At 44.0% G+C, this 24,681-nt stretch overlaps 1 protein-coding gene across 1 annotated transcript in view; it reads left to right on the forward strand.

Moving 5' to 3' along the window:
• The window catches only part of CEP95 (centrosomal protein 95), a 29,401-nt gene extending 5,611 nt beyond the window's left edge, over positions 1-23,790 (forward strand). The window contains exons 3-22 of the mRNA XM_038757332.1: positions 583-690; positions 1,381-1,494; positions 4,113-4,212; positions 5,361-5,476; positions 8,270-8,401; positions 9,511-9,701; positions 11,094-11,163; positions 12,070-12,140; positions 12,342-12,472; positions 13,275-13,410; positions 13,851-13,965; positions 15,347-15,528; positions 17,465-17,593; positions 18,096-18,246; positions 19,048-19,217; positions 19,382-19,456; positions 19,892-20,044; positions 21,656-21,802; positions 22,357-22,428; positions 23,375-23,790. Coding sequence (XP_038613260.1) covers positions 583-690; positions 1,381-1,494; positions 4,113-4,212; positions 5,361-5,476; positions 8,270-8,401; positions 9,511-9,701; positions 11,094-11,163; positions 12,070-12,140; positions 12,342-12,472; positions 13,275-13,410; positions 13,851-13,965; positions 15,347-15,528; positions 17,465-17,593; positions 18,096-18,246; positions 19,048-19,217; positions 19,382-19,456; positions 19,892-20,044; positions 21,656-21,802; positions 22,357-22,428; positions 23,375-23,548 — 2,537 coding nt within the window. The 3' untranslated portion in view covers positions 23,549-23,790. The remainder of the gene's footprint in view (positions 1-582; positions 691-1,380; positions 1,495-4,112; positions 4,213-5,360; positions 5,477-8,269; positions 8,402-9,510; positions 9,702-11,093; positions 11,164-12,069; positions 12,141-12,341; positions 12,473-13,274; positions 13,411-13,850; positions 13,966-15,346; positions 15,529-17,464; positions 17,594-18,095; positions 18,247-19,047; positions 19,218-19,381; positions 19,457-19,891; positions 20,045-21,655; positions 21,803-22,356; positions 22,429-23,374) is intronic.
• The last annotated feature ends 891 nt before the right edge of the window (positions 23,791-24,681 follow it).

The raw sequence follows: 24,681 nt of genomic DNA on the forward strand, positions 1-24,681 counted from the left end.
CTGTTGCTGCTAGTAACTTGTCAGTGTTGCAAATGTAGGTTTCCTCCATTTGATTTTAGGTTTCTTGTAGCTAGGGAACATCAGGACATACTTTGTTGTACTTTCCCCCAACGCTTTGTTCAATAGATCAGCTTAATTAGGTACTTAACAATACAATTGCCATCAAACTTGTGAACCACCTATTTTTGCAAAGAATGCTTACCTTGCATGTGGAATGTGTGAATGTCACAGTTTGGAAATTCACGGTAGCTCTTGGCACTTAACCTGCATTTTGTCTCTTCAGAAAGATTTGCTACCCAAGAGTAAGTGAAAAATATGTTTAAAGGGGGCAGTTTTCACACATATGCAGGAGTTACTCCTAGTTATCCCCTAAAATGTGGATTTATCACTCTGGCATTATTTTCCTCCCTGATGCGTGTTTGTTTTAAGATGTGGTTGTGATAAAGAGTTTAACTCAGGTGTCTGGTTTGCCAAAATGTCTTCCCCTAGAGAGCCCTGCCTCAGGGCTATTTTAAATGTCTCTGCTGGAAAAAGTTTCTGGTTGAATTTTGCAACATGATTTTTTTTCTCCCCCCTCCACAGACCTCATAACTCTTCCCACATGTCAAGAGGATGATGCCCACAACGTACAGGCGGTAATAGATTCCTTGGCCCTGGATTACTTGCAGGTCAGCTTGTCGCACATAATAGGTAGGTGTATTCAGCCCTGGTACCATATTACTGCATTTTGCTATTAAAATCACTTCAACCTAGGCTCGTTGTCTGCATTTCTTGGACATCTAATTAGTTGTGGTACTAAATACTTAGTATATGCTGAGTGTTGGAGTAGATAGAAGAAAATCAAAACGGGCACAGTCCCTGTCCCACCTGAAGGTCACAGTGTGAGAGAGAGGTAGACCAGGTACTTTATCCCTATTTTACAGATTAGGAAAGTGAGACACAGAGAAATTCAAGTGATTGGCCCAAGGTCACTCAGCAGGCCCATAGCAGAGCTAGGATTAGAACCCAAGTCGTCTGATTCTTTAGGCCCGTGTTTGGTTTTTTGTTGTTTTGGGTTTTTTTTTGCCAAACCAAGGTGCTTTGGCCAGACACTTGAAAATATTCTATAAAATTAGAAAACCCGGGTCCCAGCCCTTGAGTTTCGAGTCTCATGGAGGAGATGGTAAGCACAGCTAGCATACAAGAAGTATTTTCATAAAGGAACAAATATTCATGGAAATGAAAAGCTTTGGCCTGGTAGGATAACCCTGATGAGGGAAATGGGGATTAGCCAGGAAAATATATCTTAAGAATGTACAGGACACACCAAGTGTTTTGGGGAACTGTATGTATAAGGCTAATAGGGGTCATCTTTTTTAATGGAAATATTATTTTGTTAAGGAGAAAATATTGTAAAAGGCGATCAAGAATCTATAAAGAACCTGTTAGAAATATTTGACGGGTTGCTGGAATACCTCACCGAACACATCAGTGAAGCCTCTTCTCAAAATGGAGGTGAGTTGGAAATGGGTAATCTATTGGGTTGATTCCTGGTTTCCACTTCTTTTTTCTGCTATAGAGAAGCAGTGTGGCCTGTGGGAAAAAGCTAGGGCCTGAGAGTCAGAGGACCTGGGTTCGAATCCCTAATCTGCCACATGCCAGCCTGCACCCTCCGCTCCTCTGCCGCTAACCTCCTCACCGTACCTCGTTCTCGCCTGTCCCGCCGTCGACCCCCAGCCCACGTCCTCCCCCTGGCCTGGAATGCCCTCCTTCCCCACATCCACCAAGCTAGCTCTCTTCCTCCCCTCAAAGCCCTGCTGAGAGCTCACCTCCTCCAGGAGGCCTTCCCAAACTGAGCCCCCTTTTTCCTCTCCTCCTCCCCATCCCCTCCACCCTACCTCCTTCCCCTCCCCACTGCACCTGTATGTTTGTCCAGATTTATTACACTATTTTACTTGTACATATTTCCTATTCTATTTATTTTGTTAATGATATGCATCTAGCTTTACTTCTATTTATTCTGTTGACACCTGTCCACATGTTTTGTTTTGTTGTCCGTCTCCCCTTCTAGACTGTGAGCCCGTTGTTGGGTAGGGACCGTCTCTATACGTTGCCCACGTGTACTTCCCAAGCACTTAGAACAGTGCTCTGCACACAGTAAGCGCTCAATAAATACGATTGAATCAGTATAGATATTGTATTTCCTATCTGGGTGCTTCCTGAACTGTGAAACTGTTCTCTGTATTATTTATGTTACGCTGAGTTGAAAACGGAACAGAAAATACATCTCTCTCCAAAAAGTAGTGTGTGTGATGAAATGATAGGGAAACCATGTGGATGACAAAAGCGTGGCTCAGTGGAAAGAGCACAGGCTTTGGAGTCAGAGGTCATGGGTTCGAATCCTGGCTCTGCCACATGTCTGCTGTGTGACCTTGGGCAAGTCACTTAACTTCTCTGAGCCTCAGTTACCTCATCTGTAAAATGGGGATTAAGACTGTGAGCCCCACATGGGACAACCTGATCACTTTGTATCCCCCCAGCGCTTAGGACAGTGCTTTGCACATAGTAAGCGCTTAACAAATGCCAACATTATTATTATTATTAAAATTTTTGAAGAGAAATGTACTACTTAAAATCTGTACATTTTAAAACAAGATCAAGAAATTGTTTATCTGCTTCCTCCTAACTCAGAGAAAAATGTGACATAGTCTATCTCCACATTGAGTTTATCAGTGGATTCTGACCCAGGATTAAGCAGGAGAAAAGCAATAAGATCCCTCTCTGTTGTTTTTATTTTGACCTCTTTTCCACTCTGTGGGTTTAACCCAGAAAAGTGAATGGGGCAGGTGCCTTTAGGGAGGTGAGGCTCTCTTGCCCCACTGCTCTTGGCTAACATGAGGGAGGGTGTGAAATTACTTGTGCTCACACTGCCTTTATCGGTGGGTTCTCACTGTAGAAGGGAATAGGGGAATGAGGGCAGGGTCTGGAGAAGTGCGAAATGGCACACGTGCTTCATCTTATTTTCAGTTCACTTTTTTGCCAACTCTTTCACTATCTGTAACTGGCTCCTCCATGATCATATTCCTTGTGCTTGCCAATATTCTGTACCTTGGAAGCGAGAGTCTTATTCAACAATACTGTACAACTGGGATCCCGGCATCTTTGTTCATATACCCTGTCATTAGTCAGACCCAAACATGGGAGCTTCTGGGAAATTACGGTTTCCCTACTCCTGGCCTTCTAGTCATTGTGATGCAGGGTGTGGCTTTTTTTTTTTTAACTGTTTCCATCCTGTTCTTCCCTATCTTTAAGGGTCACTTCCTTATTTTACCCCAATTGACTGGGACAGTGGGTGATAATAAAAATTACTAGACATTATGCGACTATCTATATCTTATGGGCAGTATGGGTGTGGAGCCGATATCACAGCAATGGGCTGACAAAAGACAGCTCGTGGAGACAGGATCTGGACACTCCTTGTTACACAGAAGTCTTTCCATATCAAAGCAGAAAGAGAGCAAGGGTGGATTTCAGAGTCAGTTGACCTCTGGGATCAATTCTCCAAATCCACTAGAGTTAGGAGTCTACAGATACTGTACTGCTGCCACCAAAACAATTGCCCTACTCTTACATATTTCCTGTTTTGATGTTCCTGCTGTTTTCCAGCACTGGTCTGCCGAGTTGTATAGAGTACAACTGTGTGTTCTTACTGCCGCTGGGTTTTCTTTTGGGGAGGTGAGGGGGGTTTAGTCTTTTGCTTGTCCTTTGAAAAGATTGGGAAAGATACACACACCTGTTATGGCAATCTGAGTAACAGGCTCAGTGATGATTTACCAAGTAGGTGAAGGCACAGTGGTATCTGCCATTGTGGGAATCTAAGGGATGTGCTGTTTTGGGACTGCAGTTTATACCTGTTCTCCCAGGTACCTAGCCAACTCCCAGTGTGTACTGCTGGCCACATGGGAAAGAGTGTGGATGGCTCAGTGTGAGCGATCACCACCACTACAGAAACGACTCAAGCACATGTCCTTTTGGGAATTACTGTCACTGTGAGTCTCAACTTTTCCTTGTGCCGTAAGTCTGTGTAGTATTATTTACTCGACTGTTGTTTTTTTTATTATTATTTTAAAAAGATAAGCCTGGCAGGCAGAGTCGAGAAGTGATTGACAGTGTTCTGTTGGAGGATAAGCCCAATGAGCCCACGTTGGCACAGAGGCAGCCTTCATGTGCAGGGTAAGATTGATGTTTACTCAACACCATTCTAATCTTCCTCGACCTCTCTTTTGGCACCGTCGACCACCCCCTTCTCTTGGAAACGTTATCCAACCTCGGCCTCACCGACACTGTCCTCTCCTGGTTCTCCTATCTCTTGTACATCCCAAGCGCTTAGTACAGTGCTCTGCACACAGTAAGCGCTCAATAAATACGATTGATTGATTGATTTGGCTGCTCCTCCTCTTTCCTCTCACCCCGTCACTGTAGGTTCCCTCAAGGTTCAGTTCTGGGTCCCCTTCTATTCTCCGTCTACACCCATTCCCTTGGAGAACTCATTCACTCCCAAGACTTCAGCCACCACCTCGATGCGGATGATTCTCAAAAATACATCTCCAGTCATGATCTCTCTCCCTTTCTGCAGTCTTGCACTTCCTCCTGCCTTCACAAAATACCTACTGGGGTGTCCTGCCATCACCTCAAACTTAACATGTCCAAAACAGAACTAGAACAGAAAAGAAATAGTACAGTGCCCTGCACACTCTAAGTGCTCAATAAATATGATTGGTTGATTGATGTTTAAATATTTCTAAGGCTGGTTCAGTTTGCCCCTTAACTGGTTTGCAAAAGTGTGAAAAAGGCAAAGTTCAGACTCAGAAGATGGGTACTAAGGTTGCTAAGCTTTAGAAAATGCTCAGAGCCTTGTATCATCAGTCTAAATCATTCCAATTTTCAAACTGTTCTGGCCATTTTTACTCTATTTATTTATTTATTACTCTATTTATTTATTTATTTTATTTGTACATATCTATTCTATTTATTTTATTTTGTTAGTATGTTTGGTTTGTTCTCTGTCTCCCCCTTTTAGACTGTGAGCCCACTGTTGGGTAGGGACTGTCTCTATATGTTGCCAATTTGTACTTCCCAAGCGCTTAGTACAGTGCTCTGCACATAGTAAGCGCTCAATAAATACGATTGATGATGATGATGATGATTTCAAATGTGTATCATTTTCTAGTGACTGGTCTGGTGCTCTTTGCATTTTTGTGTAGTGACCACTCTTTGCTATTTGCGTATTTGTTCCTGCTTAACATCTTCATGGAAACTTATGGTGCTTGTGGTTATGGGGAAAAAAGGACAGTGACAATTCAGGAAACTGTCTCTTTCAGGTCTTCACAGTCTTCTGACATTTTTGTCCCATCTTGGGACATTGAAGGATCGGAATCCACTGGCGAATTGATTAAACTTGGGGACACAGCTCATACATTTTCTTTAAGAAGAGAGGGTAAGTAATTAAGACTCAAAATAAGTCCCAATCTAGTCTGCTGAATTTGAAGTGAAGAACCGAGAGCTGGAACGGTTTTAATAATGGTAATAATAATTGTGGTTTTGTTAAGCTCTTACTATGTGCGAGGCACTGTACTAACCAATGGGGTGGATACAGACAAATTGGGTTGGACACAGTCCCTGTCCCACATGGGGTTCACAGTCTCAATCCCCATTTTACAGATGAGGTAACTGAGGCACAGAGAAGGAAAGTGACTTGCCCAAAGTAAGACAGTAGACAATTGACAGAGCTAGGATTAGAACCCATGACCTTCTGACTCTCAGGCTTATGCTTTATCCACTGAAGTTCCGCATTCTCAACTTTTCTCATTAATGGGAAAAATTTTTTTTAATGGTAATTGGTTAAGTGCTTATTATGTTCCAGGCACAATTCTAAGCGCTGGGGTAGATACAAGATAATCGGGTTGGAAACATTCCCTGTCTCACATAAGACTCATTATCTTAATCTTCATTTTACAGATAAGGTAACTGAGGCACAGAGACATTAAGGGACTTGCTCACGGCCACAGAGTAGCCAAGTAGTGGATCCAAGTACCTAATTTACTACCTAATAATAATCATGGTATTTGTTAAGCGCTTACTATTTGCCAAGCACTAAGCATGATATAGGAGTTCCTGTCAGTTCATCTACAGTGGTCTTCTTCTGAGATCTAATTTACCAGTGATTTTCAACTGTAGTGTTAAAAGTACCTTTTAACAGACTTAAAGCAGCTTGGCTTAGTGGAAAGAGCCCGGGCTTTGGAGTCAGAGGTCATGGGTGTTCAAACCCCAGTTCCACCAATTGTCAGCTGTGTGACTTGTATATATGTATATATGTTTGTACATATTTATTACTCTATTTTACTTGTACATATCTATTCTATTTATTTTATTTTGTTAGTATGTTTGGTTTTGTCTCCCCCTTTTAGACTGTGCGCCCACTGTTGGGTAGGGACTGTCTTTATATGTTGCCAATTTGTACTTCCCAAGCGCTTAGTACAGTGCTCTGCACACAGTAAGCGCTCAATAAATACGATTGATGATGACGATGATGATTTTGGGCAAGTCACTTAATTTCTCTGTGCCTCAGTTCCCTCATCTGTAAAATGGGGATTAAGACTGTGAGCCCCCGTGGGACAACCTGATCACCTTGTAACCTCCCCAGCACTTAGAACAGTGCTTTGCACATAGTAAGCACTTAATAAATGCCATCATCATTATTATTATTATTACCTGCGATAGATTCAGGTCCCAAAAATGACCCGGCTGAAGTTGAGCGGAAACCTCAGACCTCATTAGTGCCCCAGTGTTCAGGGTTAGAGGGGACCTGGGGCTTATTGGCCGAGTGTCTGCCATGTAAAACCCGGCGTGTCAGGGTGGTTCTTCGCTTGTGAGATGCTGGGGCGGCAACTCCACATATCATCATCATCATCAATCGTATTTATTGAGCGCTTACTATGTGCAGAGCACTGTACTAAGCGCTTGGGAAGTACAAATTGGCAACACATAGAGACAGTCCCTACCCAACAGTGGGCTCACAGTCTAAAAGGGGGAGACAGAGAACAAAACCAAACACACCAACAAAATAAAATAAATAGAATAGATATGTACAAGTAAAACAGAGTAATAAATACATACAAACATATGTACATATGACAAATATGTCATCCGTGTGTGGCCGTGTTTCCCTCCCTCCCTGCTCCCCCTCCAGCTTCTCTGAAGGGAGTTGTAATACTGAGTTTAATTGATCCTGGAGTTTAACCGAGCCTGAGCCCTGGCCGGGCTCCAAACAGTAGATCGAGTTACTGTAGTATAGTCTAGAGAGGAGGGAAAGGCTGATGGGGTGCTTCTCTGGGCCCTCCCATTGATCGCAAGACATCAGGGAATGGGAGCGAGGTGAGGAGGCCGTTGAGCGTGGGCTAGTGGAAAGGATATGGTCCTGAAAGTCAGAGGACCTGGGTTCTAGTTTCAGCTCTGCCACTTGCCTGCTGAGTGACGAGGGCCGGGACACTTAAGTACTCTGTGCCTATTGTCTCAACTACAAAATGGGGATTCCCTACCATTCCTGCTGGCGGAGAGAGATGCGCAGCCAGTGCCCAGCTGTAGCTTCAGTCCACGTGGCTGGCATGGCCCAGGACGTACTGGAAACTGGGAGCCGGGTGATTGCGGGCAGCAGGCACCCGAAGGAGTCCTGTTGTTATCTGATGGCAGGAGAGACCTCCAGGTAACTTTTGGGCATTGTTTGGTTTGCATTTAATAAAGCAGCAGCAGCGTGGCGTAGTGGAAAGAGCACGGGCTTGGGAGTCGGAGTTGTAGGTTCTAATCCTGACTCTGCATCCTTTATTTTATTTGTACCTATCTATTCTATTTATTTTATTTTGTTAGTATGTTTGGTTTTGTTCTCTGTCTCCCCCTTTTAGACTGTGAGCCCACTGTTGGGTAGGGACGGTCTCTATATGTTGCCAATTTGTACTTCCCAAGCGCTTAGGACAGTGCTTTGCACATAGTAAGCGCTCTCAGTAAATACGATTGATTGATTGATTGTCAGCTGTGTGACTTTGGGCAAGTCACTTAACTTCTGTGCCTCAGTTACCTAGTCTGTAAAATGGGGATTAAGACTGTGAGCCCCATGTGGGACAACCTGATTACCTTGTATCTACCTCAACGCTTAGAACAGTGCTTGGAACGTAGTAAGCTCTTAACAAATACCATCATCATCGTTTAATCATTCTGTGATACTGATTGCTTCTAGGGGGCCATCAGACAGCGGGTATGAAGGGAGAAAAAGCTGTGAATTTGCAAAGGCCCAGTGCGCAGGAACCTGCTCTGAAACCTTCTTCGCCTAGTCTCACCTGCAGTGATAGAAGAATGTACGTGAAAGAGAGTAAGTAGACTTAATTCCCAATTTCCATCTGGGATGATTGTTCAGCCTGACAGGACTAACAGGCAACAGGCTAATCCTTGTCTCTCTACCTTATGTAATCTCTTGGCTTGTTTCAGTAGATTTGCTTCCAGGCTTAGCACTGATTTCGGGGAACGCCTGGTTTCTGGATATTGAGCCTGGCTGCAGACCAGTAGGGATAGAAGGGGTTGGGGAGTGGGGGAAAAAAAAACAAAACACTTGACCATGTCCTTTCAAGTCAGACTTTTTTTATGGTATGTAACTGCTTACTATGTGTCAGGCACTGTATTAAGCACTGGGATAGATATATGATCAGGTTGGACACAGTCCGTGACCCACATGGGGTTCACAGTTCTAACCCCCATTTTTACGCATGAGGTACCTGATGCATAGGGAAGTTAAGTGACTTGCCCTAGGTCACACAGCAGACGAGTGCCTGAGCCACAATTCGAATCCTGGTCCTCAGACGCCCAAGCCTCTGGTCATTCAACTAGGCCATGCTGCACCAAGAATGGATCTGATTTTTGCACTTGATTTATATTTCAATCAGTAGTATTTTATTGAGTGCCTAGTGTATGCGGAGCACTGTACTAAGCACTTTCCCCCTGTAGACTAAGCTCGTTGTGGGAGGGAATGTGTTTTTACGGTAATACTGTACTCTCCCAAGCACTTAGAACAGTGCTCTGCACACAGTAAGCGCTCAGTAAATATGATTGACTGGCTGACACTTGGGAGAGTACAATCCAGCAGTGTTGGTTAGAAGCATTCCCTGCCCACAGTGAGCTTATACTTATGAAGATTATTAAACTTCAGAGGAACACAATTTGGAAAAGGTTCTTATTAGAAAACCTAACTGATGCTTTGGACTCGGTGGCCACAGCCCATGAGGGCTGAGGTGTCACCTTAGACCTTCTTACTAAAAGGGTCTGTTTATGACAACCCTCGGGCTAACTCATGTTTGAGGGCAGAAAGGTTGCTCCTCTCCTCTTGTTTTGCGGTTTAAAGTGGTTTTCTGTCCTCTTGGCCCAAAAGGCTGCTTATATAATGTCTCTTTCCACCTCTGTCTCTCTCCCTTTCTCCCCAATCTGCAGCTGCTCCCTCCGGGACTCTCATGGCCAGTGCTAAAGGACTAGGGGAGCCCATCCGCCCTGCGATCCCTTTGCAGCCCCCTTACCACCCCCCGGCCTCTCGCCTCCCCTACCCAGTAGGGAGAGATCACTGGAGCTCAGATGAGCAGGTGGCAGAGTTGCCCGCTGGGGAAGAGGGAACAAAGTCTTCTGTAGTAAGTGGAAAAAACCTCTTGAATTGGTTGAAATGTACTGCTTGTGTTTACAGCGTCTTAGCTGAATGGGCAGTAGGTAAGCATTGTGCTTTTAGGTTTACAGCCTTAACTGACAACCCAAGTTGCCCTGCTGCTCTGCAGTCGTGACTGTTTTCAATTACTGGTATTCGAGTGCTTATTGTGTGTGGAGCACTGTAATGAGCCTGGAAGAGGTACAGCATAATATAACTGGTGCACACAGTCCCTGTCCACAAAGACCTTACAATCTAGTGGTTGGTTTCAGAGGCCAAGCCACCCTGTATTTTGAACTTTTTTACTACTACTACTACTACTAATAATAATAATTATGGTATTTGTTAAGCCCTTACTGTGTGCCAAGCACTGTTCTAAGCAGTGGGTTAAATACAAGGTAAACAGGTTGTCCCTCGTTAATCCCCATTTTTCAGATGAGGTGACTGAGGCACAGAGAAGTGGCTTGCCCAGGGTCACGCAGCAGACAAATGGTGGAGCCGGGATTAGAACCCACGTCCTCTGACTCCCAAGCCCGCGCTCTTTTCACTAAGTCACAATCTAAACATTCTCTGATTCCATTTCATTCAAAATAGAAATTAAGTAAGAAGGTGTTGGCATAATTATCATCTTGGGTCTGAGTTGAAATAGTGAGGGTACAGGCAGACAAATGTTTGGGATTGTGTTTTGGTGTCTTCTAATTGACTGAAAGGGGGACTTCCTAATTGACTCTTCCACTCTTTCCATTATCTTTAGAAAAAGCTTAGCCCATCTTAATTTTTTTTGGCATTCCTCTACTAAAAGGCTTTGTTCTCTCAATTGCAAGCTCCACACTGACAGAACAAGGGCCCAAATACTAAGACAGCAAGATGTGAACTCTTCCTTTTAATAAACTGTTCACCTTAAAGACCAAAGCAGCAGTCCCCTTTTTGATACTTATTTTCACACTTCCCCACACTTTAAAGTAATCACTTTCTGGTTCCCCGTCTCTTCCCCTTTCCTGGAAGCGATGCGACTACGTCCCGCACCCCAAACCAGACCGATAGGACAGGTTACAGCTTAGAGTCAAAGGCAGGGCAGTAGGGTAGGGGCAGTCTTTCAGGTAGAGATGCTGATGCCGGCTTTTCTGGATAGCACTAATAGTAGGACGCTGCCTAAGCATTCATCTCCCCAGAGCATTCTCCCCTCCAGAGTTGGTTGGTACCCCAAGCTGATCCAGAGAGAAAGAGGTCGAAAGAAAATTAGACTGGAAAAAATCCCCTTCCCTACCTTTGCTCGGTGTAGATAGAGATGGGTTCTGTCGAGCCTCCGGAGCAGAATTACAGCACAGGCGTCCTTGAGGTTGATGTGTTGCATCGGGCCTTGGGGTTTTTTTGCTTTCAGTTTTCAGAGCCAGCTGGGCATTGGACTGAAAGAATTCCTGCCCCCAGGCTTCGTTCCAGCTTTGCCTCTGGTAAGAACCTGAGCTTCTCCTGAAATTTCCTCTCCTTTCGGATTGATGATTCTGCTACGTGTCACATTGGTGTCAAGATACTGTAACTGTTCTTGGGCTCTTCATCAGACTTCCTTACCCAGTTTTGGAACAGGAGGCATGGTGCTTGCCCAGAAAAAACCTATAATGTAAGGAGAAATAGATCAAGTCAGTGATAGCTACATTTCACAGCCCTCCAACCGTCGGCGGGCTTCTTAATCCCGCTCGTGCTCCTCTGCAGCTCCCTTAGTAACTTTTTGCCACTTGCTCTTTCATGATTTAAAAAGTGCTCAAACACTTCTGCTGCATTTCCTCCCTGATAGCATTAGGTCCTGAAAAACAATTTCCTCAGTCAATCAATCGTATTTATTGAGCGCTTACTGTGTGCAGAGCACTGTACTAAGAGCTTGGGAAGTACAAGTTGGCAACATATAGAGACAGTCCCTACCCAACAGTGGGCTCACAGTCTAAAAGGGGGAGACAGAGAACAAAACCAAACATACTAACAAAATAAAATAAATAGATTAGATATGTACAAGTAAAATAAATAGAGTAATAAATATGTACAAACATATATACATATATACAGGTGCTGTGGGGAAGGGAAGGAGGTAAGATGGGGGGGATGGAGAGGGGGACGAGGGGATACTAGTGCACGACCTGAGTTCTAAATGTGTTATTGGACTGTTTGCCATTGCACTGATTGTCTTAGTACCTTAAAAGCCACAAAGAGCAGCAAGGAAATACCACCAGAATGCAAGTACACTGTCCCCCACTCCACCACACCAATTTACGACCTTCTATTTGGGACTCTGCCTGTATCTTTATAAGAGAACAGCCACCTGCTGTTACATGTTTTTCTCCCCACTTCTGTCATTGCACATCTAGCCAGAGATATCCCGGAGTCTGAAGAAGCAAGTGTGCTGGTGGTGGAGGATGACCAGAGGGACAGCCTCGAGGTACTTTGTTGCCTTTAAATGATTAGATTTGACATGTTAACTTCCAGTGGTGCTGTTTAAAAACCGAGGGATTAACAACTTTGAGAACTGTTTCTGTCACCAGTTAAGTGTCCCAACAGTGATTTAAATTCCAGGTCATGACATTGTATCTGAAATTTCTCTCTCAAGATGTTCAAAATAATCCTCCCTAACTACTAACAGGTTCTTGATAGAGCTGGCAGGTTTCCTACAACCTCCTGCATATCTGAAGAAGCCCCAGCTGCTCCCAGGCAGGTCGTGTCTCCATCACAGATTCCAGATAGTAGGGCAAGAAGGATGCCCCTAGAAGAGAGGTAAGGGCTATTTGAGGCTTTTGAAAGTTCATCATCAAAAAGCATTTAAGTATTTTACGGATGTGTGAGACACTGGATAAAATGATTTCCAAGAGCCCCTCCCACTTTATGTATGTTGGCAACACAAAAAGACTAGCTTTGATTAAAAAAAGGGAAATATGCACAAGCATGATCAATGATATTTACTTACTGAGTGTAAAGCACAGAACTAAGTACTTGAGGGAGCAGAACTGAAGATGGTCATGCTATTGAGGAGCTTACACTCTGTAGGGGCGGACAGCCAGGCAAAAGTTACAAATAGTCGGGGTAGAAAGAACACAAGGAAGGAATACAAGTGCATTTAAGATGAAATTCCTGAATAAACAAGAATATGAAAGGAGAGATCGATATTTTATTTCTATCTTTAGCAGTTAGGGAAGGTAGGTGAGGTTGGATTGATGTGATTAGATTGGGGAATTGTATTCATTTATTTATTTTTGGTGCTTGTTAAGGGCTTACTCGGTGCCAAGCACTGTATAGATACTATGTTATCAGGGTGTACGTAGATCTTGCCACACAGGGCTTGTTGTCTGAGTAGGATTTAATCCTCATTTTACGGATGAAGCAATTGAGGCACAGAGAAGTTAAGTGACTTGGCCAAGGTCACAGAGCAGGCAACTCCCTGGAACATGCTATTTCCACTAGGCTATGCTGCTTCTCTAATTGGGGAATTAATCAAGGACTTCCCAGAAAAAGTAGCGTTTTTTTTAGGAGGACTTTGATGACGGGGAGAATTGTGGGTCTTAATTGTGTTCTTTTGTAGCCATTCTGAAAGCCGTGCTACAGTTTCCCTCACTGACGGGTCAGCTTCCTGCCGAAGAGCAAGGAATCATTTATCCAAACAAGAGTTGGGTGCCATGTCAGAGAAACTCTCTTGTCAACTTAATAAGATTAATCTGGTAAGTCTTGTTTTCCCTCCTCAGCCTTGGGCAATAGCAGGTTGCTTTTTTAACAACTGCAGACCTCTGGCTAGGACCAAAAATCTCCTTTTTACTGCATGATGAGCTTCCTGGTAATCTTTGCTAAACTGCCAGGAGTCTTGTTAAGGGAAGGTTACAGTTTGGAGGACTACCGATTGTTAAACTGGTCATGCTCCATGTTTCCCTTTATTTGTGAAAAAATAAACCCAAGTTTTAAGGCCACGGCAACTAAATGACTAGAAAGCTTTATTTCTGTCATTTTAAAGGCAAGGCAGTGCCTGCATCTTCTTCCTCCTATGCTTGTAGAATGTCCATGGTAGTTTTGGGAACTCTGAAGAGAGTGCTTGCATTTCTCCTCTGGCTTTCATTTTGCTTTATGGCACTCAATTACTGAAAATTGAAAAACAATCTCTCAACAGATGCTAAAAAGTGCCCTGGGTGAACAGATCCAAGAAGAGGAGCCTCAAGACTATGACAAACTCTCTCAACACAGTGACAGTGTCATGGAATACTGTCGGAAGAAATCTCAGCCTGGTAATAGTCCCATTTGGCTTTAGAATGACGGGTTGTTTTAAGAGAATTAATCGTGCCATGCATTTGCCTCACAATAGATCACAGTTGTTGGGTTTTTTTGTGCATTTTCCCCCACTAGGTTGTAAACTCCTTGGGGGCAGGGATCCTGTCTACTAATTGTGGAAGGATCGTGGGCCTGGCAGTATGGGGACTTGGGTTCAAATTCCCGCTCCACATCTTGTCTGCTGTGACCTGGGTTAGGTCACTTAACTTCTCTGTGCCTGTTAGCGCATCCTTCAAATGGGGATTGAGACTGTGAGCCCCATGTGGCATGTTGGGCTCTGTCCAACCTGATTAGCTTGTGTCTAGCCTAGTGCTTAGCACAGTGCCTTACACTTAGTAAGTGCTTAAATACCATTTAAAAAAGAGGAGGGGCACTTCTCCTGCAAGTAGTAGGCTCTTAAATACCATAAAAATAAGCAGCATTGCTTAGTTAATACAGCAAGAGTCTGGGAGTCAGGAGGTTATAATCCATGTGTGATTTTGGGCAAGTCACTTCCCTTCTCTGTGCCTCAGTTACCTCATCTGGAAAATGGGGATTGAGACTATGAGCCCCACTTGGGACAGGGAGTGTGTCCAACACAATTTACTTGTATCCACCCCAGCGCGTAGTACAGTGCCTGGCTCATAGAAAGCACTTAACAGATACCGTAATTATTAAATTATGATTTGATTGAAGTGCTTTTAAAAATCAGTGAGCAAATTTAGTTTGAAGGTTTTTCCTTTGTATAAGATTTATTTCTTATGTATTTAAAACCTTTTCCTCTAAATCTAGCTAAAGCAACAGCAAAGACGTTTTAATGAACTTTTCCATTCTTTGGAGTAAAGGTGGGAACTGCCCCCTCACTTTTTTAGCCTTTGAGAAGCAGCGTGGCCTAGGGGAAAGAGTATGGGTTTGGGAGTCCAAAGACTTGGGTTCTAATCCCAGCCCTGCCACGGGTTTTGTATGTGGCCTGGGGAAAAAATCACTTAATTTCTCTGTGCCTCAGTTAAACCTCATCTGTAAAATGGGGATTAAATCCAACTCACTCCTAGTTAGACCGTGAGCCCCATGTGGGACAGAGACTGTATCCAATCAATCAATCAATCACTGGTATTTATTGAGCGCTTACTATGTGCAGAGCACTGTACTAAGCGCTTGGGAAGTACAAATTGGCAACATATAGAGACAGTCCCTACCCAACAGTGGGCTCACAGTCTAAATGGGGGATTAACTGTATTAATCCAACCTGATTAACTGTATCTACCTCAGAGCTTAGAACAATGCTTAGGACGTAGTAAGTGTTTAACAAGTACCGTAATTATTCTTTTCATTGTTTCTGGTCACCTTTGTGTGTTGCAGGGATTCTCCTTGGCAGGCGGCAACCCATCAGGCCCCGATCCCTTTCCCCTTCCCCATCCCCACCTCAAAAACCAGTTTGGGCTGAAGCTGAAGATGCACTGAGAAAAGACAGACGGTTCCTCTCCCGTAAGGCCCACCAACACACACAGAAAGAATCGGAGCAATTTCGAATCAAAGCCAAGGTACCACCTCCATTTCTCAGCTGGTCACAGATAAGTGGGTGGGTCAGCTAGCATCCAAAATGTTCATGAGGTTTAGTGACACCCAAAGACCCATAGGATTTGCGCCAGGCCCACTTACTCTGGCTCAGTGGAGGTATTTGGTTGTATTGTCATTCATTCGGTCATTTATTGAGCGATTACTATGTGCAAAGCATTGTTCTATAGCATCGGGTCTCAGGCCAACATGATCTAAACGATAATTAGTGAGCACCTCTAGGGGTCATGCAGAAGGAAACGTACTAAAGAACGGGTTGCTGTCTATTTCCAAAAAATTTACAGTCTTGATCCTCCTCACACTGTGTGTGCAAGGATGTATGATTTAAACATGAGTAGCAGTTGTGAAATCGAGTGGCCGTCTTCCATAAGGTTTTTTTTTTAGTGGGGCCGGGGAGGGGGGTTCGTTTATTTGGTTTTTGACTTGGACTTGAGCTGGGGCATGAAATTTAAACTCATGGGATCCTTCTTAATGAGCATTAGAAGTCACTGACTCACCCCTCGACTTACCTCCAGCGTGTACTTTAAAAACCTTCATACCAAGAACCTTCAGGTAGGCTTACCCCACTTCCGGCTGCCTTAAAGAGAATTTAAGGGAATAGATTAAAATCATTCATTTAAAATTATACAAAGTCCCAGTAAAGTCTCTATTATTACTGTTCCTGGTTTTGATGAGAGCTGAAGCTTTGGGATCATCAGTTTCCCTATAAATTAATTTGGGGCGGGGGGAAGGTGGAGATGGAAGGAATCAGTTCTGTCAATATTCCTTTGGTACAGCCCCTTCTGTACATCACTAAAATCAAGCTAGTTGCCTCCCTGAAATAGGAAAATGTGATGCCCCGGGCCTCAATATGGCATATTGACATGAAGCTTCTTCTCCCAGCTTTTAGTTCATACTTGGGGCAAAAGAATGGTTGATACCAGTGCTGCTGTCTCTGTCTACCCTGAGTTAAATCAATCAATCAATCAATCGTATTTATTGAGCGCTTACTATGTGCAGAGCACTGTACTAAGCGCTTGTTAATGTCTCTCTACTGGGTTAAGGCCTCACTAGCAAGGACCAGTCAATTCTGCCATAGCATGGCACTCCTCAGCCAGAACACTTAGGAAATTTTCATCCAGCAACACAATCTTGGGGCGATGTGGCTTAACATAACACAGGGTCAGAGCAAGTGGTGGTGTGAACATCTGTGGGCAAATTGATGATACTACATATAGCACGTTTTCTGAATGTGAGGATTTGCACAAATGTTACTCCCCTATTCTAGAACTGGATGCATCGCTTTGCTACAAATGAGCAACGCTTGTTCCATTAAGGCCCTACAGAGCAATCTAGAGTCGGATAGTGATGGAGGGTAGTGGGAGCCGGCGTAAGTCTCGAGACTAACGTTTTAATTATTTAGCTCCTAATGGAGCACCATATTATCTATATGAAAGGGGAGTTGAGGAAAATACGCCAGTTATACCACAGAAACACTAGAGCCAAGGTGTTGGAGCATTAAGCTTGATCTTTTTTTGAAATGTAGCTGTGCTGGAGGTCAGAATTTCCACATCCAGCAATAGGAGCAGTGAAATCGAGGGTAGGAAGGACTAGTTAAGAGGCTGTCTCTGGCCTTTCACTGCACCTTTTCATTCCTTCATTCTCTTGTTTTCTTTCTCTGGTGAATTTTGAGAAGGAAAATGCGATGGGCCCATTGCAAAAGCTGCACTGAACCTCCCTGAAGCCCTTTTGGCATGTGCTTGAACGATTACCGGTAATGTGAGCAATAAATGGAATTTGTAGTTCTTGTTAATCCCAGACCTACTTGTTGTGCAGCAGGCCAGCTGCCCGGCTAATCATATTCAGAAAACGTTAGCGGCACAGAGCCAAACTGGCATCTAGGCCTTTTGCATTTCTTTCTAGGTGCTCACGGAAGCATATGAAGAGGAACTAAGAGGACATAGAACACAAGAGTCAACTGAACCCTCATTGCTAAATGAAGAGGAGGAGGAAGAGGAGGACAAGGAAGAGGAGGACAAGGAGGAGGAAACGGTCAGTCTTAATTAGATTAATCTGAACAGCAGCCGACTCAGGGGCTCTGATACTGAGAACCACACACTGCTTACTAGAAGAGGCTTTTGAGGGGAAAGAATTCTACCGTGGCAAGTTGTTAACTCACCTGGCCCAGCTGAAATGGGAAAACACGTTTGGGAAGTTGGAGAGAAGGGAAAAATGGACTTTAGGGGATAATGCGGAAGAGTAAATCTGAAAAAGCTTCAGCGTTCTTCCTTACTGCCTCCAGGAAACTATCTCCAAGTTTAGTTTCCTAGGAATCTCTGCTGAGCAGTTCAGTGCGGCAGGGAACACAGATGCCTTGTTTTACTCCAGCGGCATTCACAGTACTGACTTTTAGGTGTACAGTAAGAGGACTCATTGTACCGGCCCGCATACGTCAATCTTGTCTTGTGCGTTAGACTGTTTTTGTCAAGATATTCAAGGACTGTAAAGTAGCACTCATATACCTGTTTTCCATCTGTTTCACATCATTCCCAAGGAACAAGAATACAAAGAAAACATCTCTAAAGGACCGTCAAAAAGTTGTCTGCTAGAGAAAGTCTGTTCTAGGAAAACCGCACCTCGGCATCCCAGACACAGTCTGTGGATTCCAAGAGTTGGATCGGGGAAGCCAAAGAAAGCAGCTTCAAGTAAGAACTGTAAAGCGGTGCCGGGTGGAAAGCTGGCATCCTGTGAAAAATGTGTGCTGACCTCCAGGAACTTGAGAGTCAAGTCAACATATACCAGTCAGTCAGCTGGAGCTTTCTCCCCCTCCGGTCCGCGCCCCTTCTCTGATCCCTGGAATGAGAAAATTCATCTGAACAGATGTGCAGCCAGGGATGCTCACTGCTGGAGCCAATGTCAATTCTAGCCCCAACTGCCGCCTCATCACTACTGGGAGTCCTGGGCCGTCCCTTTGGTCCCGCTCCCAGGCCCCAGCTGCCTCTTTGCCATTGCTGGACAGCAGATCAGGCTGGACGTTAAGCCCAATTAGCCTTTTCCTGGCAACTGTTGCCAGTGAGCGATAGGTTCTCTTGCCTAAGCAAGCCATCTCGAACTGAAGGCCAAGTTCCAGTGTCCAAGATCCCTCCGTCACCCCCAGCATAGAGGGTTTTGGCTCCAAACAGGCGTGGGGAAACACAACACGTATAGGGCAGGTCCAAGAAACACTGAGCGAGGCGTATCACTACAAAGAACAGCTTTCCCAATGCCCTGGAGGGAAAAAAAAGTTTAAAATGCCCATGGAAAAGAGCACAAGGAAGTTTTTTCACATTCAGGCACGGGCTGGTGGAGGATGGTTAAACCGGCCTCCTTAGAACAGCCTCTTCCGCTCCTTGGTTCCTTCGCCCAGAGCTGGTTGCGAAAATACAGTCGAGCATTGGCAGAAGGGAAATTAGGACTGCAAAATTTGTTCTCCGGTGTTTGTACATTCCTCCTGTCTTGTCTTACAGTGAAAATCAGGGAGAATGACCTTCTGCCCCTCCTAATGGAAGAGCTACCTTATCTCCAGGTTTCTCGCCAAACCCTGGGCAGGCTGTGGAAAAAGCAGGTTGCGCAGATAGAACAGCTCACGGCAGCCGTGTCCGGAGAAGACCGATCAAAGATAAAACTTCAGCGTGAGGTAAATTCTTTCAAATTAAAGCACTGTATTTGACAATTAAGCTTAGATCTTTGGCAAGGCAGTGACCTTTTGCAAAGAAAGAATGGAGCAAAGAATAGATGTTTTGTTTTTCCTGCTCTGCACTATTATTAACCAGTTTCCCTCTGGCCTTTTCCCCCAACAAGGTAGAAGACGCCTTAAAAAAGCACGATCTCCTTGCTGAAATTATTAGCAAAGAACACGAGCACAACAAGAGATTGGTAATCTACAAACATGCTTGTCTGCTAGAATTTTTTGCCTTCACATGCCTTAACTGTCACTTGTTCTACCCTACTGAGCTGGGCCCCAGCAGAGTAGATCTGCAGCTCCAGAGCTGGAGATGTGCCCCAATTTGCCAACTTGGCACAACTCTCTGGGGTTCTTTGTATCTGTATGATAGAGGGCATTCCTGCTGGTGGGGCTGAAAAGAAAGGAGGTTGAAAATCAAGGGGAAGCACAAAGCGATCCCTGAAGATTAGAAAATGCAGTGGGAAGCGGGGGAAACTTCTGTGGCTTAGTGTCAGGGTCACTGCTGCCTCTAACACACTCTTGGACCTATGCAATAAAGGATGGACAGTGGGTTCTTAGTCACATTTCTTCTTAGCCAGGAGGCCTAAACCTGAGCTTTACAACGTCAAATGGTTTTCTTCCCTCAGCAAGAGTTTAAGGAGCGCATATACCGGCAGAGGTTGGCGCAGACAAAGATGAAAGAGAAACGCCAGCAGATCGCTCGAGCCAAAAAATATTATGAAGAGTACCGCGTCCAGCTACGGGCAAAAATGATGCGGGCCAGGACTCGGGAAGAAAGGGTAAACATGAGTTGCTGTCCCAAATTCCATCTAAGGTTAACCCGGGCTGGAGGATCCAGTCTCACTGCGTAATAAGATCTACAAGGGAAGACAGACTCTAAAAGAGTACCAGTGTTTCCTTCTCTACATATGGCTTTTCTACCTACTCCCACTTTCTGGGTGGAATACAGCCAAGGCAAATGCTAACCTTGGTTCCCCTGGCATCAGGCAAGCGGTTCCAATATTTGCCCAGCAACTGAGCTATCGGGGGTTAGGCATTTTTTTTTCTGATTTATGAAACTTAAAAGTAGGATTTACCCTTGAATATACAATACCGAGTACCTTTTGCTTGCCACTGTTTTCACGACTGAAGCTTAAGCAGAGGCAGTACTGTAGTTATTTTCCACAGAGGCTTCAGCATCTCTTTTCCACTTTTTAAAGATTTGGGCACCCGTAACTTGGGACTTGGATTAGCCTTTCTGGTGTGTTTTTCTGAGTAGTCACGGTTTCAACAGAACTGAGGCCAACAGCAACGTTCAGGAATTCTTTTAAGATGGTACTTTAGGGATCTGGACTTCCAATCAGTAACTGAACATTTCCCAACATAATTGGCTCTTTTCGTCATGTAAGTCTGTATATCCAGAAAGAGGAATTACCATCTCTGAGTTTGGGACTGAGGCAGGCACCGTCTGTGATATTTCTGCTTCCCTATAACCTGGTTGTGTAACCTGTTGTAGAAGAATTCTCCTAATTTACAGGGGCAGTAGGTCCTGTCTAAGTCTCTGGAAGTTGGGCTGCCTCACGCTATTGCTCACCCTATACTGTTATCTTCACTTTGGGCCAGTACAATGGGCAAAACATTTCACTAGCCCACCTGGAAACTAGACAGAGTTTGAGAGGCAGCGTGGTCCAGTGGAGAGAGCACAGGCCTGCCTGGGAGTCAGAAGAACCTGTGCTCTAATCCCCATTCCGTCACTGGTCTGCTGTGTGACTTTGGATAAGTCACTTAGTTTCCATCTATTACCCCCATCTGTAAAAGTGCGGATTAAAACCGTGAGCCTCACGGGAGACATGGACTGTGTCCAACTTGATTAGCTTGTTTCTACCCCAGTGCTTAATGCAGGGCCTAGCACATGTTAAGTGCTTACTATATATATATATATATATATATATATATATATATATATATATATATATATATATATATATATATGTATATATATATATATTTTTAAAAGGCCATACTTAGTCAAAACAGTGGTCCACCTCATCCAGCTCCTTCCACAGTGCCACCAAATACACTTTGACTTTATGGTGATGGATGAACCCACTACCATTTGTCATTTTTGCCTCTAACATTCAATCAGTCCTGAACTTATTCCTTGCAATCCTTCAACCCTCTTTTTCCTTTATCGTCCTTAACAGGGACCTTTCCTTTCAGAATTTGTTTACACTGGTCTTTGCTCCCTGTCCTTTACTCAGAGTTATTCTCCCACTTACCAGTGAGCAAGAATTGAAAATGGAGGATTTGAAACTAGCACCAAATCTTGGAGAAATATATAACCTGTTAAGTGGCCAAATGGGTGGTTACTGAATGAAAGATTTAACTGTGAAAATGTTGATTTTTGGTAGATCTTTAAGAACGTCTTTGAAGAAGGTCTAGAAATTCAGAAGCAAAGGCTGCGTGAACTAAGAGCCTATTCTAGAGAAAAACGGGACGAGCAAAAGAGACAGCACCAGAACGAACTTGAATCGATGGAAAACTATTACAAGGATCAGGTACAGTTCTTTGGGCTGTTGCAGCAGGATAGATACCAATCCCGAGAGTTAGATGGACCACTCCGGATCTGAGTCCAGGTTGGGGGGATGGATGGGAAAGTTTCATGGTTGGGGACTGCACCCTCTCTCTTTTACCTTTTCCAGCTCCAAGCAGCCCCCTATACCCAGTTTTTGAATTATAGATGAAGTAAAGGCATTGCAATCATGGATGCACGCCTTACTTCCTTGAGGCCAGAACTCTTATTCCATCAGCCTGCCTCAACTGCAGCTTTGAAGCTAATGAACATGGTAGCCTGGGGGCGGGGAGCGCTATTTGGGAAGTGAAATGCTATCAGCCAAGTAAGGGTTGGGGTTTCTGGGGCACGGGTAAGTGATTCGGGCATTGCTAAAACAGGATGCCTCTTATCACTGGAGAAAAATCTAACCAATCATCAATCTACTCAGATGATCCTCAGAAACCCTTGCCTTTGGCAGAAAGCTTGTCCAGGTGGTGCGGCACTATTTTTTCGCTCACTAAAACAAGGCCATCGGGTGACTTTTATTTCCCTGTGTAGTTTTCAATGCTGGCCGAAGCTATATCACAGGAACGTCAAGAAATCAATCTGAGAGAGAAGGCCCAAACAAAGGTAATTTCAGAGTGGTGAAGGATTTGGGTGATTTTGCTGGTAGCGGAGTTCAGGCTAAGCCCAGTCAACGCAGTCGTCTCTATTCACGAGGGAAATGACATAACAGTCCACAAACTCACTGGGGGATGGTCTGATTACCGAATCAGTCTCCTTGTTGACCTCCCTACCCCCCGTCTCTCCCCAATCCAATCCATACTTCACTCTGCTGCCTGGATCATTTTCTACAAAAATGTTTGGTCCATGTTTCCCCACACATCAAGAACCTCCAGTGGTTGCCCATCCACCTCCCCGGAAACTCCTCACCCATGGCTTTAAAGCACTCAATCCGCTTGCCCACTCATCATCATCATCATCATCATCATCAATCGTATTTATTGAGCGCTTACTATGTGCAGGATAGGAGCGCTTCCTATCTCACCTCATTACTCTCCTGCTCCAACCCAGCCCACACACTTTGCTCCTCTAATACCAACCTACTCACTGTACCTCTATCTTTTATCTATCCCATGGCTGACCGCTCACTTGCCTCCTGCCTCTGGCCTGGAACACCTTCGCCCTCCCTCTTCATTTCCGGCAGAAAATAAACACTTTTTACAACTGATTGACACCGAATTTAGGCCTGTTTTAATCAATCAATTGAAATTGAATGCTTACAGTGTCCAGGACACTGTACTAAGCCTTTGGGAAAGGACACCTCAACAGTATAACAGCCACATTCCCTGCCCACAACGAGTTAACAGCCTAGAGGTTATAACTTCCCTTCTTTTCTTCACACTCTCTGATGAAGTTACTGAGATCAATCAATCAATCAGTTGTATTTATTGAGCGCTTACTGTGTGCAGAGCACTGTACTAAGCGCTTAAGATCAGTCAGGGGCAGCACCAAGGAGTTGAGTAGTAGGTCCCCGAAAAATGGAGTTCTGACTAATTTTCGTCTTCTCTTTCAGACATTACATAAGATTAAGAGGGAGTTCAGATCCAAGATGGAAAAGGAAATTCAACAATTACAGACTCTGATAACTGAAAATGATGATGACACTTTCTTTCGGGAACTGGAAGCAGAGCGCCTAAAAGCTCGACTTCAAATGGCTTCATTTCAGTATCGCACAAGCCATTTCTGATGAGCTGTCGGGGGCGTCTGGTGCCCATGGAGTGAGATTTTTCTGGAAATAAATAATTATGGTAGTTTGAGGAGGCCTTCCCAGGCAGTGTTAGAGATGGCTGGAAACATAGCAGTAAGAATTACATCTCAATTTGATTTTTAAATAGCCTTAACCGAATAGTGATTGTAACTTCATTGCAGCCCTTTAAGTGAAATAATGAAAAATTTACATAAATGTTTCATTAAAGTTTTATTGCCTAACTTGAACGTCTTGAATAAAAACCTTGAGTAATTAAACACTGGCTACGTTTGAAACAATGAAGGTCAAAGCTAGATATTCAATGTGTAGTGCCAAAGAAATGGTCATCTTCTAGTTTTTCACACCACTAAATGGAACCAAGTTGAACAAGGACGTCCTACGGAACCACACGCTCTTTAGGCCTTTTAAGCGCGTAAACAAAGTTGGATTTCTTAGGAATTGAAAACATTGATTTTTTTTAGTAGCTCTTTAAATGGCTGAAATGTAAATAAACTTTAAATACACAGTGGTTGCCATTGCCTATTGATGTTTGAAAAAGGTGATCCTAAAAAATCCAAAAGGCAATTAGAAACCACTTGCCCCAGATTCCAAAAATAGTATAACACAGAATAGAACTAGCCACTTATTTTTTTCCTGTCTTTCCTCTCTTCACTCTTTCCTTCAGAAGTCATAAAGTCTATGGCAGGAGATTGTTTCTTTTCACTGAAGACCACTTATAGCAAGAGTATTCTTAATCTTCTTGCTATGGGTAAAGAAGATCACCCACTTGTACTGTCCCAAATGCTCACTACCAGTGCTCTCCACACAGTAACCATTCAATCAATTCCAGACTGATTAAAACAGGCTTAAATTCAGGGTCCAACAGGCCACCCAGCCAAACAAGTACAGATGTCCAAGCTGGTATAATCAGTCAATCGACTGCATTTACAGGTGAAAATCTGCTCCAGCATCACCACACATTCAGACAACTGCTGATGGGCTGAATGGTACTTGCCGATTAATTTGAGTTCACAACCACTTGTTGCCTCATCTGATGAGATGAGGCATAGCATGATCTTATCGAGTAAAAGTCAACAGGATTCCCCTTGCTCCAGACCCTAAGGCAGATATTT

This window comes from Tachyglossus aculeatus, chromosome 15 (assembly GCF_015852505.1).
Source record: "Tachyglossus aculeatus isolate mTacAcu1 chromosome 15, mTacAcu1.pri, whole genome shotgun sequence".
In the NCBI taxonomy this organism is placed as follows: Eukaryota; Metazoa; Chordata; class Mammalia; order Monotremata; family Tachyglossidae; genus Tachyglossus; species Tachyglossus aculeatus.